Below are 21593 nucleotides of genomic sequence, written 5' to 3' on the forward strand. Positions count from 1 at the left end.
ACTAAAATCCCAATTGTACCGGCCCCTTCTCCCAATCCTTCTTACCTTTTGTCCTAGTAATTTAAAGGGTTTTCCTTTTTTTTTTCTTTTATATGTGCTACGAAACATTTATCGAAAAACTTGAATAAATTCATTGACTTTGATATATTAAACCAGAGCTTCGTTGGCAATGTAAAATTATTGCTGAGGAGAGGATTTTGCATCTGATTGTAATAAAAGGCGCTAACAAGATGCCTTGTGACCACATAGCATTCTCTCATTACTTTTTTCACGATTTTACCTTTTTTTTCTTGTTTAAAAAAGAAGAAGAAGAAGAAAAAGACTCAGCGGTCGGTTGTTGAAACATGCTCAGCATCATCCAATGCCTGTATGGAAATTGTTGTCCACAAGAACAGAAAAAGCAAATATTTAATCCGTCATGAAGGGTAAACCATCTAGTGCAAAAATTTGAAGGCGAAAACATTTTAGCAGCTATGGAAACATATTCTCTTCACAAGTCCACCTAAGAGATTTCCCTCAAGTCATCTGATATACTGTATATCATCCAGGTGAAATGGCCGCCGCACAAGTATCTACACTAGAGATTCTTTATCCCTGGGAATGAAGGAAGGATTGCAATAAGAGCATCACCGTATCCAACAGGTTCTGCATTATGACACACAACTTATCAAGATGTTTAAACCCTAAAAACACACAAGAGTGAAGACTAAAGAGAGAAGCATACCACCGTCTTCTCGAAGTATTTTGACAACCTCTCCAGATACGTCAGACTGAAAGTAGGGGGAAAGAATGTATATAAATAACTCTCACTGTCTAGTAGATATGGGCTGCAACTAGTTATTCATGAGCCAAGGAAACTAAAAGTGGGAAGAAACAGATGGTCAAGGCCGAACCTCGATAGGAATCTCGCCGCCCAGCTGTTCAATGAAGCATAGCACTTGGCCCTCTTTTACCTGTTGCTTCTGTGGAGCAAATTGGATAAGTTTGTCAATGTTATGTAATAGGCAGCTTTAACATAGAATTAACAGAGAAATTACAGTAATGCATTCTTACAGGAGTATTTAGAACAGAAGCATAAGCTTAGCCATGTGAAAAATTCAAGTATAGCCAAACCAAACTAATGAAAGAACTCATGTGCAGAAAAGCAAGTGAAAATCATTCTCTGCTTTAACTGTTTATGCTTCAGCTGAAAATAACAGAGACCAAAAAATTAAAAAAAAAATCCTAATTTCCTAATTTAAAAGATATAACAGGATATACTTCTGTCAAAAGACTCAAAACTAGCAACCTTTTGCAGCAACCTATACATGTTCAATTTCGGGGGGAAAAGGAACTTAATGCAGTGGACAAGGATAAGAGTCCACAGAAGGCAGGTAGGGGTTCAAGCAGGCACCCTTATATGATAAGGATATCAGAAAATGTTTGCCATACCTCAAAGCTTTGGCACAGCATAGAGTTGTACCAGTCAAATTCCATTCAAATCCTATTACCTCCTATCATCTAATAGTCCATCATCTCCAGAAGTTATTGTATAATAGCATTTAAATTTACAAATTGACTTGCTGTGATATAAGATGAAAAAGCACGTCCACAACATTTTGATGAGTAAAAAATGCATTGTGTTTCTACCAAGTAGAGGCAATAGATCAAGAATCATCCAGACTGCATTGAGTAAGGAATTAACATGAACATGCAAGAGGTGCACCTTTTTACAAGACGGAGGAGCACGTTTTCCCTTTATAGTCCTTGATCTCCTAAAAAATCCCACCTGCACATGTCACATACTTAGCATCTGGAAAATTAGCAATGGTAAAAGTTATCAAGCAAACAGAAATTATAACATTCTCACCCTTGGAGATTGAAGCATCACAAGGCCTTCATCTGCTGCCTTAACCAGTGATGTCTGTATATCACTTGGAGAAGGTTCCGATTTGGAGATGGCCAAGGATGTTGATGACGCAGATCCATTCTCATTAGGTACATCAATGGCTGTATTAACACTAATTGGAGCAGAAGCTGGAGTTGGCACAGCCAAGTTCCTCATCACATACAGTCTAAATCCACCAAGCTGACAGTCACAAACAGAAGGGTCGAAGGAAAAAATGATCATAAGTTAGGCTTCTTTTGTTGTGGGAGGGAAGCATCTAAATAAGGTCCTAGTACATGGCCTCTTATCCAAATAAATAGGAGTTCTGATCGAGGAGATGCAATACAAAACTTCTCTTTCCCAAACCAGCCTTTCTGTGGAGGGTGGGGGTAGGTAGGGTTTATGTTGGGGAAAAAAGGTGCTCACTTTTAGTTCAAGCTCCGCAATTGAGGTTGTATCACATACTTCCTTGATGAGTGATTCCACCTGTACAAATGAAACTCTCAGTAACATTAAATTCAAAAGACACAAAATATTCCTAATGTGGTAAAGAAAGACTTCTATTCAAACTCACAGATGCAAATAAGAAATAAATCACAGGATATTCAAGAGTTACTCTTCTACATGTAAAGGAAACAAAGAGAAGAACAAACTAGTTTACTTTAATAGCCTCAACGGACTTTTATATAGAAACGTGTAATACAGATTCGCACATTGTTAGACAAAATAATCTTCTTTTATGACTCGAACTTAGCATGTAATCTCCTTCTCTACTCAATTCATTTAATTTGCATTTCCTTGATCCTAGGAATCTTTTAAGAACATAAAAATCAAGTTAGAGTCCTCCATGAGTCTAAAAGCAACTATTTTATTCTTAGACTTCCAAGTTCCATGAAACAATATGATAAGTGCCCTCCATTTTACAATGACATCTAAACTTCAAAGAGCTTGCTAAGCAACATAACGCAATACGGAGTTAGTCCGTGGGATTAAAATGTTTCTATTACCAAATATAAGTGAAACAACAATATTCCATGAACAAGAGCGGAAGAATGAGGAACCCAAAACTACACAAGCAATTGATACTGTTTCCATGTAAACAAGCAAATGCATATTTTTACATAGTCTATGATGCAACATCAAGGTGATTATACCTCGAACGAATTCAGAATGAGTTTGCTCGCTCCATTAGAGGATCTAATACCTTCAGGAGAATCATCTGTTTTTGCAGTGATCGTCACTTGCCAAAACCAAAGAATAAACAGTGAATACTGAAAGCAGAATCTGGAGTCAGACTGAAGATTTATCATATGAGAAGTAATCAACATCCAAAGAGAAACAGGTAAACAATACTGTACAAACCTGTACACTGTGCAACCAGATGGGTTAGCTCACAAATAAATAAGGCGTCTCTGACCAAGACGAGCAAATACAGAAACAATGTACAAAGAAGTGCTTCACCAAACTACGTAATTGGGTGATGACCAATGCACATGCTAATTGCTTAGTATCTCAAGTAGATGGTAATCTTTTCAGTGCGAGCAACTAATAAGACAAGCAAGAAACTGAGAAAGACACTTTTGAAAATGTAAATAAGGAACAATCACAAAAAGTTCCTCAATTTTGTATGATGGAGCAATGCATTAGGATTAAAAAAACACTACTCACAGATAGCCTCAGAAGCTGAAAATTTGCACCCTGCAACAGCCCTTCTCGACCTAGCCGATGCTATTTCCAAGCCATCAAACTGATTGAATTTTAAAATTCCTACTGGAAAACCATTCAAGGGCTGTAATGCACTGAACTTGGGTCTAGCAGAACCCAGATTCAAGCTTGATATCTTAAGTCCTGAAGCCCCAAAACCACCTAGAACATACAAGCACATGAATAGCATTAGTCATATGCCCTTCAAACCATCCGAGAAGATTGATATATGGAGAATTAAATAAGCAATAAAAACTGACGACAACAGAAAAGAGACGGACGGAACCAATCAAAAGCAATTCTAAACTGAATCTTTAACATTCAACTTAACAAGAATGAATTTTTACTTAATCTACTGATGATAATAGCGATGCAAAGGTACATTACAAAATTTAAATGTAAAGGGCGTGCGGGGCTTACATGCAGCCATGGAAGAGTGATGATCTTTCCGGGGAGTCAACAAAATTTGTTCAGGAGAAAAAGTCCCGGAATAATCAGAGCATAAGTCTTTCTTTTTTCTGCTTATCTGTATCTCTTTTTGTTTACTTTGATGGGATGTTGAAGGGGGAGGGGGAGGGGAGCGGGAGGGGGAGGGGCAAGAGGAAGGGGAGGGGGAAGAGGGGAGCGAGAGAGGTTTGCACCTTGCTGGGTTATACAGTAAACTGGTTTGTCAGTTTTTGAGTACCAGAGAGATACGGAAGAGCCGCAAAATGTTTCGGCCGTGTGTTTTCACTTTTCAGTCAGGATGCAAGTAACAAGTAAACAGTATAAAAACACAGGCATAATTTTCAGAAAATGTAATTCTGGCCCCAAAGTTAGGTTCTCTTTAATTTAACTCCACAAAAATTCCGCAACACCCATGGAAGTTGGAACCATACAGGGGCAGTAATTATTAAGGCTGATTGAAATCGAATGGCATCGCCAGCCTGGCAAATTTGTTTGAATGATATTTGATTTCCACTAAGTTACTACAATTATTAGGTGGTGAATATTTATTTTCTACTAAATTACTACGATTATTATTAGCTGGTGAACTTTGAATATGTTTAGGTAAAACTAGTCATACTCAATTGGTACATGCTAAGGAAGACAATAAAAAATTTCCCAACAATTTTATACAAGATTTACAAAGAATAATCCATCTTGTAGCGTATACTTATGGTGTATTTCTTTTAGATATATCTATTGTAAAAACTCATTAAATAAAAAAAGGGCATTTAATGTTCCATGGGGTTTGTAATAGAACACCAAAACAAAAGTTGATACTTATAAGATATTTTTTTAATCTCAATCTCATTGTAATGAGATTGTGACTTTTTACTGTTGATAAATTGATAGACATAAGTTATACATGCAAATGAAATTGTGCATTAAATAAATTAAACTTGATGAGCGATCATAACTTCTTGTAATGAGCTATTCCTATACAATTGCACCAAATAATCTATTGCAATTTTCTTGGTTAGCTCATGTATCATCTCGTTTATTTCGATTAATGGGGAAGAAGAACGTAGTAATAATAGCAAGTAAATAAGTGGAGAAGTTCATTACAAAAAAAGTGGATGAAAATAAATAGTACTCCCTCCGTCCCACTTTGATAATCATGTTTTTCTTTTTCGTCTGTCCAAAATTGTAGTCCACTTTCTAATTGAAAAATGTAGTTGTATTTTAATTTTCCTAAAATACCCTTATTCAATGTAAGTTGTTATTATTATAAAAATATCCCATTTAATGAGAGTTGATTCTTTTTTTACTATCAATTCAAGTTCTCATAAAGTTGTACTCTAATTAATTAATGTGAGGGTATTTTAAGAAAATAGCTACCTAAATTGATTGTTCCAACAAAGTTAACTACTTTTTATTAAACTGCGTAAAAAAGAAATCAGACTATCAAAGTGGGACGGAGGGAGTAGAAAGTAAACAACTTGACAAAAGAGGAAAATCTTGACAGACCAAGACAATGGACGGACTTGATTAATTGGTGCAGTTCAACTCATCTCCCATCAGCCACACACTATAACTACTCTGACTCACCTTGCAAGTTCCGTCAGGCAGCCTAAAAGTTTGAGTTTGGGAGTCCCTTCGATCTCTCTTTTATTTGTTCCCCGGTTTGTTTGGTTTAGTTCTGCAGAACCCCTCTTCTTCCCTCCTGCACATACAAATATAGGACAATCAACATTGCAGCTTTTAAGAAGACAAAGCAGCAATTTTGAGACCGAGGATGTCTCTAACTGCAGTGAAGATGACAGAGGAAGTGTGGTTAACATGCCTGACGCATGCATTGTCGACTGAGACTGAAGAAATCATGGGCCTTCTTCTTGGTGACATTCAGGTAGTAATGAAATAAAGAAAGGATCATGCTTATTCTTTCTTTTAGGGTTTATTGCAGTTTATGTAGATGTGTTAAGTTGGAATTTTGTTCCTATATCCCATATGAAATAGCGTTAGAGCTTGGAGGGTTTTACTTTTTCCTCAATTGGGGTGTTTTAATTGAGTTTTAAGAGATGTGTGTCAATTGGGGTTTTCTGAATTTCTCTCTTTTTTTTTGTTGTTTGAGAATTATTTTTTCAGATAATTTATTAGTTCCAATCCAAAATATGAAAGAGTTGAGGGGTATGATTTTGAATCATCCGTTCCAGCAAATTAAGAGGATAAAATTAAAAAAAAATCCCAACTTTATCTTTGCTTGGGATGGAGAAAACTTGGATTGCACATTTTCTTAAACACGTTGAACCATGCTCTTAATAGGCTTTTTATTTTATGTGCATTTGACGGTTCTTCCCAATTCATTCTTCTTATTTGTCTCCTCTGGAGATTATTACCTAGCCTAGTTACTTTTGCTCCCTATCAGAGCTTTACGTTTACAGGCATCAGTGTTCCATCATTTCTACCTGTTTATGTTTGTACTGCTATAGCATCTTCAACTGCCTTTATCTTTTCCACTTTTCCTGTTCGCTTGTTTTCTTTACACAAAGACGTGCTTATATAGACATGTGACATATGTTGCATTTTTTCATTGAGTATAAATTCCTACTTGAATTATACTCGAATTGTGTTTTAGTAATAGGATGCATTTCTTACATCTAGCGTTTACTCTGTTAATTTTGTTATATTGTGCATTTTTGTTCTTCAGTAAGTCTGTATTGTTATTCGATGGATTTTGTTAGTGCTTTATACTGCTGAGTGTCTCTGTTTGACATTTTTTGGTGTTAGATTTTTTTGAGCATAAAATGAATCCACGCGTTGCCAGAACTCTATATTAAGCATTTTTTGGCAGCATTGGCCTTGGATCACAATTTGGTTTTCTTGCTATCTTTCCATGTCTGCTGAATAGTGTGTCGATTCAGACTATACTAGTTTTGTATTTATTCTGTTCACTATGTCACATTCTTACATTTTGGGATTTCTGGTTTTACTGATTTGGCATAAAAGGTTCATAATTACATCTATCGATTTGCAAGAAATGATTAATTTGGTTTTTTGTTTTGCAAATTCAGCCCTCAAGAAATGGTAGTGTGACTGCTCTGATATGGTGTGCGTTGCCTCAGCCTCGTTCCGATCGGAGGAAGGATCGAGTAGAGACTAATCCCGAGCAGTTGACTGCTGCATCAGCTCATGCAGAGATATCCTTTTATATTATTCTGTACATTACATGATTGCCAACTATTCTCATTTTTCTCAACATACAATTGTGTCAATAATGATGAAATAGTATGGGTAGATATATTGTTAAAACCTTTCTCCCCTAAATTTTACTTAGAAAAGGAAAACATTTGAGGCTTTTTGATTCCGTATGTCTAATTAAGTCATTTATGTCAATGAGTTGGTTGGTAAATGATAAGCAAATAGCTTAAACAGGAATCAGTTTATTGCTTGCAGTTTGTGACTCAATTAATTCCTAGACCCCATCATCTTTTGAACTCAAAAACTTTCATGTGATTAGGCATCTAGCGATGGTCATCTGTGCTTTGCTGCTATACATAGAATTAACTATGCATCCGTTTATATCATTGGAAAATTAACTCTACAGCACAAAATGACCTTGGCAATGGGGAGAACAACAAGAGTGATTGGCTGGTACCACTCTCACCCTCATATTACAGTATTTCCATCCCACGTTGGTAAGTTTTTGGAGTTTTAAAGGGATTCTATTTTGGTTTAGGTTTTTCTTCTTTTCTGGGAAATTTCATTTGATTTCCAAGAACTGCTAAGGAGCTAAAGCAATTGGTGTAACACTTCTTAGGAAAGAAGCCTGTTACCTGCAATCTCTTTAAAACATGCATTGTCCCTTCTTGTCACATAGTTCATGTGGTCCCACTCTGTGTAATTTTGTGATAAACTAGTCAAGTCCCAGTTAAATTCTGCAATTTTTATTTTTATACTCTTTATGATTCACTTCAAATTACTTAATTATTAATTTTTCTCGTTGATAATTTTCTCAGTCACTTCTTGGAAAGGTGTAACTGTTTGAAGACATGGAAGAATATAAAGAATTAAATGATGAATCATTAAAAGCTATTGCATCTGGGAACATGCTAGAGAGTAGTAGTACATCCAGTACTTGTGTTACTAATTCTACAGATTGTACCAACTTCTCCGAAATACATTCTCGTAAACTAGTTCTTTATGGCAGACTAAAAGAAAGTGAAGCTGCTAATGATGCCACTTGCGTGAATGTGTAGGCCAAAAATGCATTAAGTTCTTAATACCTTATGTTAGTAATTTATGCTGGTTAGCTATGTATTTGGGCCAATGGGATTAACTTTGTACAATTGTCTTTTTCAAAGAAAACAAAATGCTTGTTAGAGTTTCTATAGTCTGTTGAAACCAAATTATGCTTCTCTTGTGATTTCCGCAGATGTTCGGACTCAGGCCATGTATCAACTTCTAGATTCTGGGTTTATTGGACTGATATTTTCATGTTTCAGTGAGGATGCCCAAAAGGTTACCCCCCCTCTCTCTTCCAGGTTTTGATGTTTCAATTAACAAATTTAAATGGTCCTTTTTTGTGAGCATAGATAAGTTTAAAATCTTTGAACTTTTCTAGGTTGGAAGAATTCAAGTTACTGCATTTCAGTCCTTGGATGGGAAGCAGCAGCATATGTTACAACCTGTTTCCCTGTCCTCTGTAAATAGAGGTGCTGTTATAGATATTGAGTCATCTTTAAGTTCATCAGAGAAAACATTGACTAGAGGCAGTTTGACAAGAGATGTTGAAGAAGACACTGCTGATTCAAGAGCTATTGCTTTAGCTTCTAAGGTAAAATGTTCATATCATTATGCCTGTTGATTTTGCTTACTTCCTTAGAAGGGGGCTTCTAGATTTTGCAAAGTTTTCGGAAAATGAGTTTAGGAACCTTTGGATCTTTGCAATTTTTTTTTTCTTTTTTTGGTGGGGAGGTCTAAAAATTTGCAGAACCTCACTTTGTGTCATGGTTGATGATGCATGTCCAAAATTACGAGTTTTTTTGTCCAGAATCTTTATAGTATATTCCATTTTTGTGGATATGCACAAAAGTAATTAAATAGCTGGTTTATTGAATTCATAATGTGCCGCAATCTTGTTAGCTTTTTGAATAATCAAATTTGCTTATACATATGGATTGATAACTACCTTGTCATTGGGAATGCCATTTTCGCAATGTTCTTGCATTTTCTTTTTAAGCCCTTTTAATGATAATGCATGTTAGTTGCTTCTGATTACCTAGGGTGAGGGAAAATCTTCAGACCTGGGGGGTTTCTTTGCTAACGCTGATGCCAGAATGGGAGACAGCGACCGTTTCAACAGCTTTAGTCATTCAGTTACTGACCTAGATCCCATGGACATGTCAGAAAGTATGCAGGAGGCTATGCACCGTTCAAATTTGGAGATGAGGTAACAAGAGTATGATCTTGAAGACTTCATGGTTTTTGCCGTCTATAGATGCCATGTTAACATTATTTAGTAATGAAGCATTATGTTTTATTTACTGCATTTAAGATGTGATTTCTCAGACTAAGTAAGATATTTAGTGTACTCGATCACTTTTGGAAAGGGTTTTAAATACTAAGGAGACAATATCAGATAGCAAAGAATATGGTAAATCTAAGAGAAGAGAATATGGTAGATTTAAGAGAAGAGAGGAAGAGGAAACTGCTACTGCTATATCATGTATATTCCTGCTTTGAAGTAACCTTTTTCTTTGTATCCCGGAAAACTCTACTTATTTTTAACCTTTGTGGAATAATTAGATTCCATTATCATCTACTTGTTATTTCAAAACTTAAGTGGCAACCTTCTTTCTTTCCTTGTCCTTGTTCTGGTTTTTTCTCCTTTTGTTCCTCAACTGTTAAATAATATTGGAATTGGAACAGGGTGGTTTGTTCAAGCAGAATGTGCTCACAGAAAATAGTTTGTGGGTAGAACTTTTTCTTTTCATTGATTGGTGATACTGTGTTTGCACCTGCATCCTATTGGTAAATTTTGACAAGCTCGTGTCTCATGGTTGTGTTGTTAGGAGATAAACTAATTTTCTAGCCTTGGCTAGATTTGTCCTTAATTTTTTGCTAGTTTGTGAACAGTGCATAGAAAAGATCTATTCCGTTGCTTTCCGAGGCCGCCCTTTGTTTTGTTTGATTCCGTTGAAAGCCTCGACCTTAAAACGGTTAAAAAAAATATGAGCTGAAGATTTGTAAGGTGTATACTATGGTATAGAGGTATTCATTTATTTTTAGCTAAGAGCAACATCTGTTCTCTGTTGGCAGTGGTGCTGAATTTGTGAGGAAGGAAGTTCCCCTTCTTGTTCTACCATCCTCATCTCTCCTTCGTGTTGATGCGCCTTTAGAATCATTTGTAGAACTACAACGTGTCTTATATGAAGAGGAAAGGACTGCCTATAATCAAGCAATTGAACAAAATATGAGGTGATGCTATTATTACTCTGTCCAGTCTCCTTGTCTGAACAATATAGTCTTGATTTTGTTGCTTATAAAGGCAGTCCTCTTGTTAGTTTCATGACAAAATGGGTGTTTTGTAGTGATGGAAAAGCGCATCCGATTACGTATATTCATCATACATCAACATATCAAGCTTCCATGTGCAAGTTAATGGAATATTGGTTAGTTTAGAATCCATCTCTTCTACAACAGTTTTTTTCTATAATGTCCTACTAACTTGAGCATTTACTTCACGTTCAGCTTGAGTCCTGCCATTTCTACTCTTCAGGATCGCTTGAGGGAGAATGAGACCCGGGTATAAATGAACTTCTAGTATTATATTCGCATTTGTTTATTAAGCTTATTACTCTCCGTAGCATAGAGCAATATAAGTTATGCAGTGATCATCTTGCTTGTGTGCATGTTAAAAAAGTTACATATTTCGGTCCTTTTCTGAAACAGTTAAGGATGTTATCAGACGAAGCCAAGATTTTGGAGACTGATATTTCTAGAGGGAGTGAATCAAAATCAATTTCTCCTCGTAATGTTCCATCGCATGGGCTACTACGTGGTAGTGCTTCATTTGGTCATAGAGATAGGGATTTGTATAGTCCTGGTGAGTTGAGCAACATGAAGAATGTTGCTAATCCTGTCGCCCGGAGCCGAAAAGGATAGTATAGTAGTCTTCGTCTTGTATGATTTTTGTTTTTGGGTTATAGTAAAATGGACCGTGATATCTTGCCATCTTTCGGCCTCCTGTATCTTGCGGATGTTGGTTGCCTGTGGGAGGGATGTAAAGGTTTTGTCTTTCAAAGGAACGTATCTGGTAATTTATGTCGTCTACTCTTTTGTATGTGAATAAACGAGTTGAGATCCAAATTTCAGATACAGGTTCCTTTTGGATACCGGAAATTGATGCCATTTTTTTGATGGATCCAGTTCATGTCATGACCCCATGACATACGATACGTAGCCCATCCATCATAAACAGCTAGTGTTGCTTTCTGAAAATCGGCAGTTTATTTTAGTTTTGTGTGTTTTCTGGCGCAAAACTCTGGTTTAGAAGTTAAGGCGAAAATTCTCAGATTTTTTTCTTTCTTTCTTTTTTTTTTTTTTAAAAAAAAAGAAGATATATTCTACTGATTCAAGCTTTTATAATGCTAGCTAGCTAAAGTTAATGAACTGAAAGTCGCGTCTAAACGACTTCTTTTCCCCCAATACAAAAGTTCCGAAGAGTAAAGAGTTTGATCAATAAATTAATGCGAATTCGCATTAAACAAACGAGTATAAACTACAAATTCCGTCCGTAATAACCTTTAAGGTTTCGTCTTCTTTTCTCATCAAATCTGACAAATGACCATAATCTAGAAATTAATTCTGTAATAACCAAGGCTTCATAAATAGTTGAATCCTCTTAGCAGATCAAACCTCATAAATGAGCATGAAGTTATGGTATTTGTGTCGAGATCCATCTGCAAATAGCTGGAACCAAGAGGGTTCATATTATTTCATGAATTACGCTTGATACACTTCTTACGCTTATATTTGTTCTTAAATCGGACTATTGATCCCAAGTCCCAAATCTCAAAAGCTCTTCTTACTGTGAGTTGATCTTTTTCCATTTTCCGGTGCCGTGCTTTAAATTTTTTTTTTTTTAAATAAAGAATTAGAGGACTTCGTAATGCTAACAAGCCTGAAGTGAAATCAATAGATCAGTGTCGAAGAAGCTTACAACCAATCCTGAACAAGAAATTAATTATGAACGCAAAAGAACAATCTGATTTTATTTTCGAAAGAGAAAGGACATCAAGCCTCGCAATAACAGTTCTGCTCTCCATATGCCTACACAACCACCAGTACTGAATTATGAATGTAAAAATAAAATGAAAAAAAGAAAAAAGGGTCGGTAACTGGTGCTAGCTAGGCAAGGAAGGTACGTAGGAAAATGGTTCAAATATTCTTCCTGGCGTTGGGGTTGTTGTGGAGGGAGCCGGGCAAGTTTGTGCTATCGTCCATGAGGTTAGCGGGATAGTTTGTAGTGTCTGCAAGATTGCTGGTTGGGCGGTTTGTATTCCCAAGAAGATTGGAGTCAGCAGCACCGTGAGATGGCCAGTCAGTTGTACTGTTTCCTGCTGCTGCCGGATGATTAGAACTTGGCCAATTACAAGTGTTGTCGGCGTTGCCGGTGGCATCCAGCCCCAACGTATGCTTCACCGCATCAGCTGCCCCGTGCGCTATATTAGCTGCTCCCGCCGCTGCTCCCCTGGCCATGCTCGCGGCACCCAGCACTGCTCCTTTCCCAGCGTCTGCTGCTCCTTGGGCCACGTCCTTCAAATGTGATCCAGTCTTCACATTGATCCAGAGAAGAAGAAGAAAAAAAAAAATACTATATTAGTAGTACCAGCAAATCCATGTAGCCTACATTTTTACATAATTGCGAATTGAAGAGATCAATAATATTATGAGAATCCTCAGTCCTTCCCGAACACAAACCCATGCATGCATATATATATATATATATGTATGTATATTAACATGGTGAATTAATTACCTCTTGAAGGAAGTTGGTGGCGTAGTCCTGGTTCGGCTGGTCAACTTGGTCGTTCCTCCTCATCTGCAATTAATTAATATTAATATTAATAAAAAGTGATTTACTAATACTAAGAAACATGAACATAATTGAGTAATAATACTAGGGATGGATGGATGAACGAAACTTTGTTCATTCAATCAAATTCCTTTACTAATGCAGTTATATAGCACAATGCAATGCGTTACGGTTAATGAATATGGGGTTAAGAAATAGTAATTTACCTGAGCTTGTCCGGGCACTTGTGCAGGAGTGTAGCCGGTAGTGGGATTGCGGTCCATCTTCTTCTTTCAGTTCTTTGTTATCTTAGCTTTTTGGGAAAATCGATGACCGATCTGTAAATTGAATGCCTTGTTTATGATCAGCAATTAAAGCCTCTGTATTTATAAAAGCTTTCTAACGTCCTAAGTTTAGTTTGTTGCTAACGTGTGCCTGAGACCGTGCATTTGCTTACACATGGCTGCTGCTTGATCACTTCTTTGATAGGAAGATCTCTCTGCATTGGAAATTTTCAAAGTTGGGTAAGAAGGCACCCCAACTATTAATTATAATACCGACATTCCAAAATAGCACTTGTAACAAAGTTGCAAGGGCAATCCAAACTCAAAAACTCTAAAAAATGCATATTTCCGCGTCAAATTTTGCATGAGATAGTAGCATCAAATTTGCCCTTCCTAAGTCTTGAAACGCAATTTGGATTTGGAGCTCGAACTCGAGTAGTATTATTGGAGCTCGAACTCGAGATCGAAACTTGCTCGCAATACTCGAGCTCGACTCGCATGGGCTCGAGTCCATGCGAGCCTTATCGAGTTCGAATTATTAAAATTCCTTTTTTTGATAATTTTTGAGCGAAAAGACATTATTTCCCTTTTAAAATTTTTATATGACTTGAAATATTTCGTAAATTCGACAATTATTTTGGATATAAGGATAATTTTATAATAATAACATATTAAATAATTAAAATTAAAATGTTCGATAAGACTCATCGAGCCTTCAAGTATCACTTCTGGATGTTCGAACTCGACTCGATAACCTTATCAAGCTGCTCAAACTCGATCAAATCGAGTTCAAGTCAAGCTTTTGACCGAGCTCGCAAGCAGCTCGGTTCGATTATATCCTATCTGACAGTCCGTGTGAATTGTGATGACTCTGATGCTGATCCAAACATTTAAAACTTAAAATATGATTAAAAAAGGCCAGAAGCTAACTATCTAATGGCACGTGGTTGTACACGCGTTAGCAGCTGGACGCTTGTCACTTGCAAGTTTACAACCTCACTACCGCCATCTGATCTATATAGAGGCACCGCATTTCCCCTTTACCAAGCGCATATTCACAAACTTCATTCAGAGCCTTCGAGAGCAACTTCATTCTAGCTTCTCATTTCTTAGCAATCAATTTCTTGAGAGAAAAATGGCATCCCAGGATCAGACCTGCAGAGCTGGTGAAGCCAAGGGTCAAGCTCAGGTTTAAGCATACATATTTTTCGTCAAATTTTTTTTTTTTTTAATAGTTCAAGGACTAAAGGGTTGTTACTTGCGTTGGTAATTTTGCAGGAAAAGGCAGGAGAAATGTTGGATAGCATGAGGGATAAGGCACAGCAGGGCAAAGACAATGCATCTGAGTTGGGGCATTCGGCGGCTCATGACGCTGCCCATGAGAAGAAAGACCAGACTGGAAGCGAGACTGGCGCTGCCGGGGACAAGATTTCAGGAACCGCACAAGCCACAAAAGAAAAGACTTCTGAAACAGCTCAAGCTGCCAAAGAAAAGGCTGTAGGAGCAGCTCAGGCTACTAAGGAGAAGGCTGCTGAAATGAGCGAGGCAGCTAAGGAGACGGCAGAAGCTGGAAAAGAGAAGACTGGAGGGATCCTACAGCAGACTGGGGAACAAGTCAAGAGCATGGCTCAAGGTGCTGCTGATGCTGTGAAGCATACTTTTGGCATGGCCGAAGGTACAGATGAAAACAAGGATAAAGACCATCCCACCAAAAGGGACGACCATTAGACTGTGATTCTAAATATCTAAGGTGGTGTTCTGTTGGTGGTGTAGTTTCTGAACTTTTTGTCGTGTGTGTTTTCATAGTTGCCTCGAGTTTTCTTCTGAGGCCCTTGTGCTTGTTTTCGTATTAATTATCCCAGTAATAAGTATTTGGACCCCTTTGGGATTTTGTGGTTTTGTACTTTAATTGCAATATTTTTGCTTTTGGCAATATTGCTTACTTTCTTTCAATTTGGACGCTCTCGTTTTGTCGTTGCCCAATGCAAACATTTAACCAAGAAATATCCGGCGACTGATCTCCCAGTTTTGAGAATGTGATACGATCTTCTGTCCCTTGCATTACCTGTTGTTTCGGTATAACAAAATTTTCCCCTTTGGTACACTGGCGATTCTAGGGAAGTGGTAGATTTTTTTTTTTTTTTTTTTTTAAGACAACACAGCTCTTGACTGTACGCTTGAATTCATCTAAAACCCTAGCAAAGCAAAACAAAATTCCCCAGTCCTAGTGTTTTAAGATCTAGCAAACCAAAACCTTTGGAATGGGATCAGGAAAAAGGCCCTCTTTCAGTTCTCGCCTCAGATATCTAAGTATTTTATGTCCAACTCAGGACCCGTTGGTGGCAATTACAACGACCATACCGTTACATGATTAGCGTAAAAGAGTATTTGCTTGCTTAAGGATACGCTTTCTTAAAATTCTTCACAATAACTACTCAGCTTGTGCGAAACCCGTTTCCGCTGAATTGGTGGTCTCGTGGGATAAGCCAAACAATTTTCTTCCAGGTCGTAAACGGCCCCGTGCTTAGTGCTTGGGCAAGGCCTAGCGTCTCGCCTGGGTTGATGGCTACTTGAGCAAATCACGTTCTTTTACAAATATCCACTTCCAAGCCCTTCAAAAGGCTTCAGAAAGAACACCATCCATTTTGCAGCACCTATACAGAACCTATGCGCTTACTTACTCCATGGCTTCGAAGTCACTGATGTCACCAAGATTTTTCTGGTTCTTCGCCATTCTCATCACTTTCTGTTTCCATGGCATCTCCAGTCGTATCCTCATCGCTGTTGTCCTCGAAAAATGCCGGTGTTATGGTTTCATTTTCTTCTTCGCCCTCGTCAACAATCTGCAACAAATTTTTTGATTTAAGTTCACTTTTTTATTATCCACAATTAAAAAGCATAATCATATACAACCATCTTTTTCTTTTTACAATCATATCATCATTTACAACTTACTCCTGCATAAAGTAAGTCCAAGCTACTGGATAGTTGAAGAGCTTGATTGAAAGTTGAAACTCTAGATTCTATGAGCTGCAAACAGAGAGAGAGAGAACAATGAATAAACCACTTGAAAGATCCTGCTTACGTGAAACAGATATGGGAGGCAAAAGAAAAATGCAAATACAGGTCTAAGGCAATCGTTTGCAGGCTGACATGACTTGTGCTGACTGACTTCTATATACAGGCTAAACAAGATTGCTCAAATCACAATCCGCTGGTTCTGATAAGCAAAAAAAAAAAAAAAATGAAGGAACCACAAGCATGCATAGACTGAAACTCCCCTCATTACTGCACATTACAAACCTTCCACCTTCTTTGCTCTCTAATCCTAAATATAGTGTGCAGTTATTGGATTTGTTCCTTCAAGACATAGAAAGTCAATCTGGTCAATGCTACGAAGATTACGCTAAACAGGACAACCTTCGCAAATTGGCCTGAAAATCTTTTTTGAGATGCTCAACTGCCCAATATATTAGAATAACTGGCCTTTTTAGAATTCTGCTCTTACCTGATATAAAGTGTTCAAGGCAAGTAAAGAAGATTCTTGGGACATTATTCCGCTTGCATGTTGTAGTAGTAAACTTCTCAGCCATGAAAGAGCACAAACCAGGACAGCCCCCCTGATGTAAAAACGCAACACGAAGGAAACATGTCAGCAACCGTAAACTCAAGCCAAGCAAAAGGTTTTCATCTCAAGCCAAGAAAGTTTCATGCAAACCCCCTAAAACAGAAGAAAGAGTAGAAAGGAACGGTGGCAAAATTTAAGAAACGAAGCTACAAATCAAAGGCGCTATTAGACAATATCATCCTCCCCCACCCCCCAGAAAACACCCAACCCAAAAAAAAAATGTTAACATCAACTAACACAAGATTATATCTTCTGAAGCAGAGCTTAGATGAGAATGATTACAAAAGCCTCGAGTTAAGCCATTAGGCATAATGCAATCGAGAAAAAGGCAGGTATATTATTATTTTAATTTACAAAGTCATCTTTTAACCAAGAACGACAAAACAAGACCTCTTGCAACCCATTAATTATCAATATCAAGTTGCAACTAAAAACTAGTAGGTGGCTACTTCAAGAGGCATCTTCTAAGGCATTAGACGAAGAGTTTAAAGTTGCCAACATCATAACCAATGGAATCAAACAATTGAAAGTTACTTTCTCCCAAAATGTAGGATCTTCATTTAAGTTTCAGATTAGAAAATGTCCTACGTGGACATGCCAACCATTTACTATTTAAACTATTGAAATGTGACAGGGAAATTATATAAATTTGTAGTATCATTAGATTTAGCCATGTAACATAATATTCAACTGGATTCTTTTCACCAGAGGGGCTAAAGTGCTGAAAGGCCAGTAATGCTTATCTACCTGAATCCAAATTTTTAAATTTAGATAATAAAAAGATACTTGAAAAAGTGAATGAAATAATGCTGTGCAGTGCTTGACCAGACATCATATCAGTCTTACCTAGACTCGATTATACGTACAAGGGACTGCAAAAGCTTAAGAACATCCGATGGATTCAACAGTGACACTGAATTTGCAATGACCTGCAAGGCGAATAACCATCACTGATTCACAAAACAACCATGTGCTTCTTGTTCATGCATCAAGACCTGAGAGAAAGGGGTCTAAGAAACCTTTTCATCTTGTCTAAATAAACAATCTACTAGAAGTGCTCGATCATCAGCATGCAGTGCTTGCTTAAGCAGAATATAAACTGAATCAGCACTTGGAGGCTTTGTGCGAGGGGAGGACTCAATATTCTTATTGCTCTTAGCTTCATCCATCTCTAGTAAATTAAGATTTGCAAGTTTCTCGCCCATTGTTGGCTCATTTAAGTCATCATCAATTTGAATACCATCCTTTCGATCTCCATAACCTGCACACCATCACCATGATTGAGTCATATAATATTTTGCAAGGTCACCCTAATACTTCATCTGAAACACACAATCAAGAAGAGAAATATACTTGGTTACCAACAAATAAGTTTTCAAAACAATAAGGTCACAGTAATCCAACTCTGATTACATTCTTGCTTTCCTGAAAGAGCAATTAAAAAAGAAATGAAACACTTTAAAGTTTCCCAAGTCTCTTGCATTATTCTGGCCGGGGATCTTTTATGATAGATAGGTGAGAAGTTCAGAAAGTATCTCTTCCAGGTCAATTCCTGCATTTGCACTTTCCGAAGAAAACCTGGCTATGGCCAATGCAAAGAAGAAAGTCTTCTGAAAGCACAAAAACCAGATTACAGCCTCAGAATGAATCCACACTAAAATACCATAGTAAAACTGATTCATGACCTATTGTTCACATATAACTGCACCTCAAGACAGGCTCTTATGCAGCTTCCATAATTTTGCGTATTGTGCAGGATATCCAAAAAGCAATTTGATACATACTTTAGAGCCATTAATTATATAGAACAGGAGGGACCTATTTATCATCCAAAGGAGTGAAAAAGTTTTTTATTTGTTAAATAAAAATGATTTTAAAGGAGAGCAAACAAGTGATGCAGAAGCAGGGATCTATAAAGCTACAGGTAAGAGAAAATGGGAAACACTGTACCATTATCAATTAAAGCTACTCTGCTTGCAGTCTCAATATCGGATGCAGCACGCTTCTTTTTTGGCTTTTCTTTTTGCTTTGATACACCTGAAGATGTACAATTACCAGTCAAAACTACACAGTCCCAATGGTGAAGCCAGGACTGGTTTTAATCCGGGATCAGATAATGCTTCACTCTTGTGTAAACAACTCAATTCTGTAATTAACCCTTCCCGTGCTAAAGTGATAATCTTGGACTAACATGACTTCTATTTAACTGCAATATCCAAGTAGCCTTATCATGCAAAAATATTATATCAGCAAGTAGAATACAAATTGAACTTTGCAAGCATCACAGTTCATGGACGTAGTTATAGAGTCGAATCAGCGATGGCAATAAAAACACAATGCCAAGAAAGAATGTCCAATATTAGCTACAAGTTGGACAATCTCCGATACAATATATATACAAGAAAACTTTCCAGTGGTCCAGGTGAAGGCTTTAGCAAAGATTTAAAGTAATAGCATGCTTGTACATGAGGCATGAAAGAGGAAAAGATGGTTGCTGGAATCTAAGTAGTGGGAATGGTGGCGTTTTTGCTTGGATGTGCACAGCCACGTGCATGCTAATTGTGAATGAGTGTATATTTGTGTTTGTGGGTTTTAAGGTTTAAGAGTGTGTGTGTGCGCGCACGCATGTGTGTGTGTGTGTGTGAGTGAGTAAGAGAGAGAGAGAGAGAGGAAACTGCAAATCCACCTTCATCACCCTGAATCCCATTTTCTTGCATATCAATATTTGCGGCAGTTATGACAACATCCTGACCTGGTCCAGGAATGTCTACAACCGAAAATTGTGGGGAATCTACGGAACCAAATGAAATGAGAGCTTTTACTTGTCCTGTTGTCTCCAGAGCATGTATTCTAGCAGCAATTATGGATACACAATGCTTTTTGAGGGAATCTGCTTCTTCCATATTGCCTTTGACAGAAATTTTAGATGGATTCACATCATCAGAGACAGATCTCATGTTCCACAAATAAGCCATACCGGCCTCAGAAACTGAGAGGACTATCAAACTATCTTCCCCATCACAGCCATTCTTGCATTCGATAGTCAGGGGACGATGTTTCAGGGAAAGAATAAGACCATTAGTAACGTCCCCTTCACCAAAGTTGCACCTCCATACTTGGATGCTTTTCTTGCCTACTCCAGATGCAACTATGAACTTGGCATCATCACAACTGGAAATGCATCGCAGCTGATCCTGCAATAATAATAATAAATCATGAAACATTGCTGCATGAAAAAAAGGGGGGGGATAGTACGTGCAATATTGGGCAATAATGTTTACATACCCAATTAGATGAAAGCTTCAGTACTTCTCTCCCGTCATCCAGACTTAAAATTCTTATCTTCTGACCAATTGCAGCAGTGATTTTATCATCTTGACAACAATAGAAATGTTAGGTTAAGGGAAAATTCTCAGTTCATATTGCAGAAATGTGGTTTGGCATTACTACTGACCAGATATATATGCAGCTGATACCATAGATTTTTTAGTGATTTTGAACTCTCTAGCAAGTTCTCCAGTTTCAGAGATGATTTCAGACGCCAGGCCACAATTTCCAATAGCATGAATTCTACTTCCCTTACTTCTAAAAGTAAGACTAGCAATTCCACTGCAGGAAACATTGCAGGAATCAACACTGAACAAGGGCTTTGATGACTTTTTAGGATAATGAGCTTCAATGGGGAGTAAGTTAAACAAAAACTAGAAAAATCCCATGAAGACATGAATAGGATTTAAGCAAGTGCACTCTTAACTAAATAAAGAAACATACCCAGGGTAACGGCCACTAGATTTCCACATAACTTGACCAACTGAAATATTAACCACAGAAAGGTCACCGCTATTTGTGCCGACGGCTACTAAGCAAGTGCCTCGCTCTTTTCTGCGCTACAGAACGGGGAAAAAAATTGCACTTATCACTAACTTAGATGCAATAGTTATTTGCATATCAAATAAATCGACTTGAATACTTCTCAAGTGTAAGCATACCATCTTGCCAACAAAGCTGCAAGCCATACATGAAAAACTAACATTGGCAATATCATCTATCTCTCTCCACTCTGCGAATTTACTCCCATTACTGGTGTTCCACACCTGCACAAATTTCGCAAGGCTTTCATCAATTAAACCAATAAAACTTGCCAAACCAACAGTCCTTTTATTCGTACAGACGAGCTACAGATGATTCTAGGTGGGATACGCAGCCACAAAACAATTCTATATTCATGCTAAAAGTCCATCGATTTCCTTCTTCAAATCGTGAACTTTTTCTTGAGGTTAATTTGGCAAACTTGAATTGCACAAACAGATCAGAAGAGAAAGGATTAACATTCAGCACATACAAGCTAAATCCAAACTTTGCATTTTCTCGAAATCCGTATGCCAGGAACAAAGATACGTTACAATATTCGGAAAAAGGAAATTCAGAATAAACCAGTGAGAAACAAAAAGCAACTATACCTTAACGGTTCCATCCGGCGATAGAATAGCAAGGTAGCTACCATCAGGGTTGAAAGCTGTAATTAGGGATTTAAGCTTCTCTTTCGCCATCAAACAACAAAAGGATACAGCTAGGCTTGGAGGGAGATGGAATTAGAGGGCTATGGAG

The 21593-nt window shown here is 37.5% G+C and overlaps 5 protein-coding genes across 7 annotated transcripts; 2 read left to right on the plus strand and 3 right to left on the minus strand.

Moving 5' to 3' along the window:
- Nucleotides 1-309: 309 nt before the first annotated feature.
- Nucleotides 310-4284, minus strand: LOC113768060 (biotin carboxyl carrier protein of acetyl-CoA carboxylase). 2 transcript variants are annotated; one of them, XM_027312292.1, is made up of 9 exons: nt 3992-4284; nt 3536-3733; nt 3022-3086; nt 2294-2353; nt 1850-2068; nt 1706-1768; nt 894-962; nt 725-770; nt 310-645 (listed from the first exon to the last, which is right to left on the minus strand). In XM_027312292.1, the coding sequence occupies exons 1-9, from the start codon at nt 3999-4001 to the stop codon at nt 578-580; spliced, it is 798 nt and encodes a 265-aa protein (XP_027168093.1). In that variant the 5' UTR covers nt 4002-4284; the 3' UTR covers nt 310-577. The 2 variants fall into 2 exon arrangements, with proteins under 2 accessions (XP_027168093.1, XP_027168092.1); XM_027312291.1 differs by having other exon boundaries at nt 3022-3107.
- A 1355-nt stretch (nt 4285-5639) lies between these two features.
- LOC113769513 (lys-63-specific deubiquitinase BRCC36-like) lies at nt 5640-11402 on the plus strand. The gene is made up of 10 exons (XM_027313974.1): nt 5640-5903; nt 7069-7194; nt 7605-7692; nt 8430-8515; nt 8619-8831; nt 9280-9446; nt 10316-10474; nt 10588-10668; nt 10748-10802; nt 10949-11402. Exons 1-10 carry the CDS (start codon nt 5793-5795, stop codon nt 11159-11161), a joined length of 1299 nt encoding a protein of 432 aa, XP_027169775.1. The 5' UTR covers nt 5640-5792; the 3' UTR covers nt 11162-11402.
- An 808-nt stretch (nt 11403-12210) lies between these two features.
- LOC113767906 (late embryogenesis abundant protein 29-like) lies at nt 12211-13357 on the minus strand. The gene is made up of 3 exons (XM_027312109.1): nt 13301-13357; nt 13038-13100; nt 12211-12832 (listed from the first exon to the last, which is right to left on the minus strand). Exons 1-3 carry the CDS (start codon nt 13355-13357, stop codon nt 12437-12439), a joined length of 516 nt encoding a protein of 171 aa, XP_027167910.1. The 3' UTR covers nt 12211-12436.
- A 1037-nt stretch (nt 13358-14394) lies between these two features.
- On the plus strand, nt 14395-15245 carry LOC113768381 (late embryogenesis abundant protein Dc3-like). Its single transcript, XM_027312717.1, has 2 exons — nt 14395-14546; nt 14636-15245. Exons 1-2 carry the CDS (start codon nt 14493-14495, stop codon nt 15083-15085), a joined length of 504 nt encoding a protein of 167 aa, XP_027168518.1. The 5' UTR covers nt 14395-14492; the 3' UTR covers nt 15086-15245.
- A 302-nt stretch (nt 15246-15547) lies between these two features.
- LOC113767483 (WD repeat-containing protein 43) lies at nt 15548-21593 on the minus strand. Of its 2 annotated transcripts, XM_027311593.1 has the most exons (12): nt 21446-21593; nt 20975-21079; nt 20757-20872; nt 20440-20594; nt 20271-20359; nt 19672-20179; nt 18936-19022; nt 18005-18246; nt 17832-17914; nt 16866-16977; nt 16313-16387; nt 15548-16200 (listed from the first exon to the last, which is right to left on the minus strand). In XM_027311593.1, exons 1-12 carry the CDS (start codon nt 21533-21535, stop codon nt 16063-16065), a joined length of 1800 nt encoding a protein of 599 aa, XP_027167394.1. In that variant the 5' UTR covers nt 21536-21593; the 3' UTR covers nt 15548-16062. The 2 variants fall into 2 exon arrangements, with proteins under 2 accessions (XP_027167394.1, XP_027167395.1); XM_027311594.1 differs by lacking the exon at nt 21446-21593 and having other exon boundaries at nt 20757-20867; nt 20975-21062.

This window comes from Coffea eugenioides, chromosome 4 (genome assembly GCF_003713205.1).
Source record: "Coffea eugenioides isolate CCC68of chromosome 4, Ceug_1.0, whole genome shotgun sequence".
Taxonomy (NCBI): domain Eukaryota; kingdom Viridiplantae; phylum Streptophyta; class Magnoliopsida; order Gentianales; family Rubiaceae; genus Coffea; species Coffea eugenioides.

Coding starts and splice junctions, on each gene's coding strand:
- LOC113767483 (XM_027311593.1), bottom strand. CDS start 21,535: ATGGCGAAAGAGAAGCTTAAATCCCTAATTACAGCTTTCAACCCTGAT. Junction 20,180..20,270: donor TGAAGCTTTCATCTAATTGG/GTATGTAAACAT, acceptor TTATTATTGCAG/GATCAGCTGCGATGCATTTC. Junction 16,978..17,831: donor GTACGTATAATCGAGTCTAG/GTAAGACTGATA, acceptor TTTTTACATCAG/GGGGGCTGTCCTGGTTTGTG.
- LOC113769513 (XM_027313974.1), top strand. CDS start 5,793: ATGTCTCTAACTGCAGTGAAGATGACAGAGGAAGTGTGGTTAACATGC. Junction 7,195..7,604: donor CTGCATCAGCTCATGCAGAG/ATATCCTTTTAT, acceptor ACTCTACAGCAC/AAAATGACCTTGGCAATGGG. Junction 10,803..10,948: donor TGAGGGAGAATGAGACCCGG/GTATAAATGAAC, acceptor TTTCTGAAACAG/TTAAGGATGTTATCAGACGA.
- LOC113768060 (XM_027312291.1), bottom strand. Junction 1,769..1,849: donor TGATGCTTCAATCTCCAAGG/GTGAGAATGTTA, acceptor TGACATGTGCAG/GTGGGATTTTTTAGGAGATC. Junction 963..1,705: donor CTCCTCCGTCTTGTAAAAAG/GTGCACCTCTTG, acceptor TTTGCTCCACAG/AAGCAACAGGTAAAAGAGGG.
- LOC113768381 (XM_027312717.1), top strand. CDS start 14,493: ATGGCATCCCAGGATCAGACCTGCAGAGCTGGTGAAGCCAAGGGTCAA. Junction 14,547..14,635: donor AAGCCAAGGGTCAAGCTCAG/GTTTAAGCATAC, acceptor GTAATTTTGCAG/GAAAAGGCAGGAGAAATGTT.
- LOC113767906 (XM_027312109.1), bottom strand. CDS start 13,357: ATGGACCGCAATCCCACTACCGGCTACACTCCTGCACAAGTGCCCGGA. Junction 13,101..13,300: donor AAGTGCCCGGACAAGCTCAG/GTAAATTACTAT, acceptor AATTAATTGCAG/ATGAGGAGGAACGACCAAGT. Junction 12,833..13,037: donor CCACCAACTTCCTTCAAGAG/GTAATTAATTCA, acceptor ATCAATGTGAAG/ACTGGATCACATTTGAAGGA.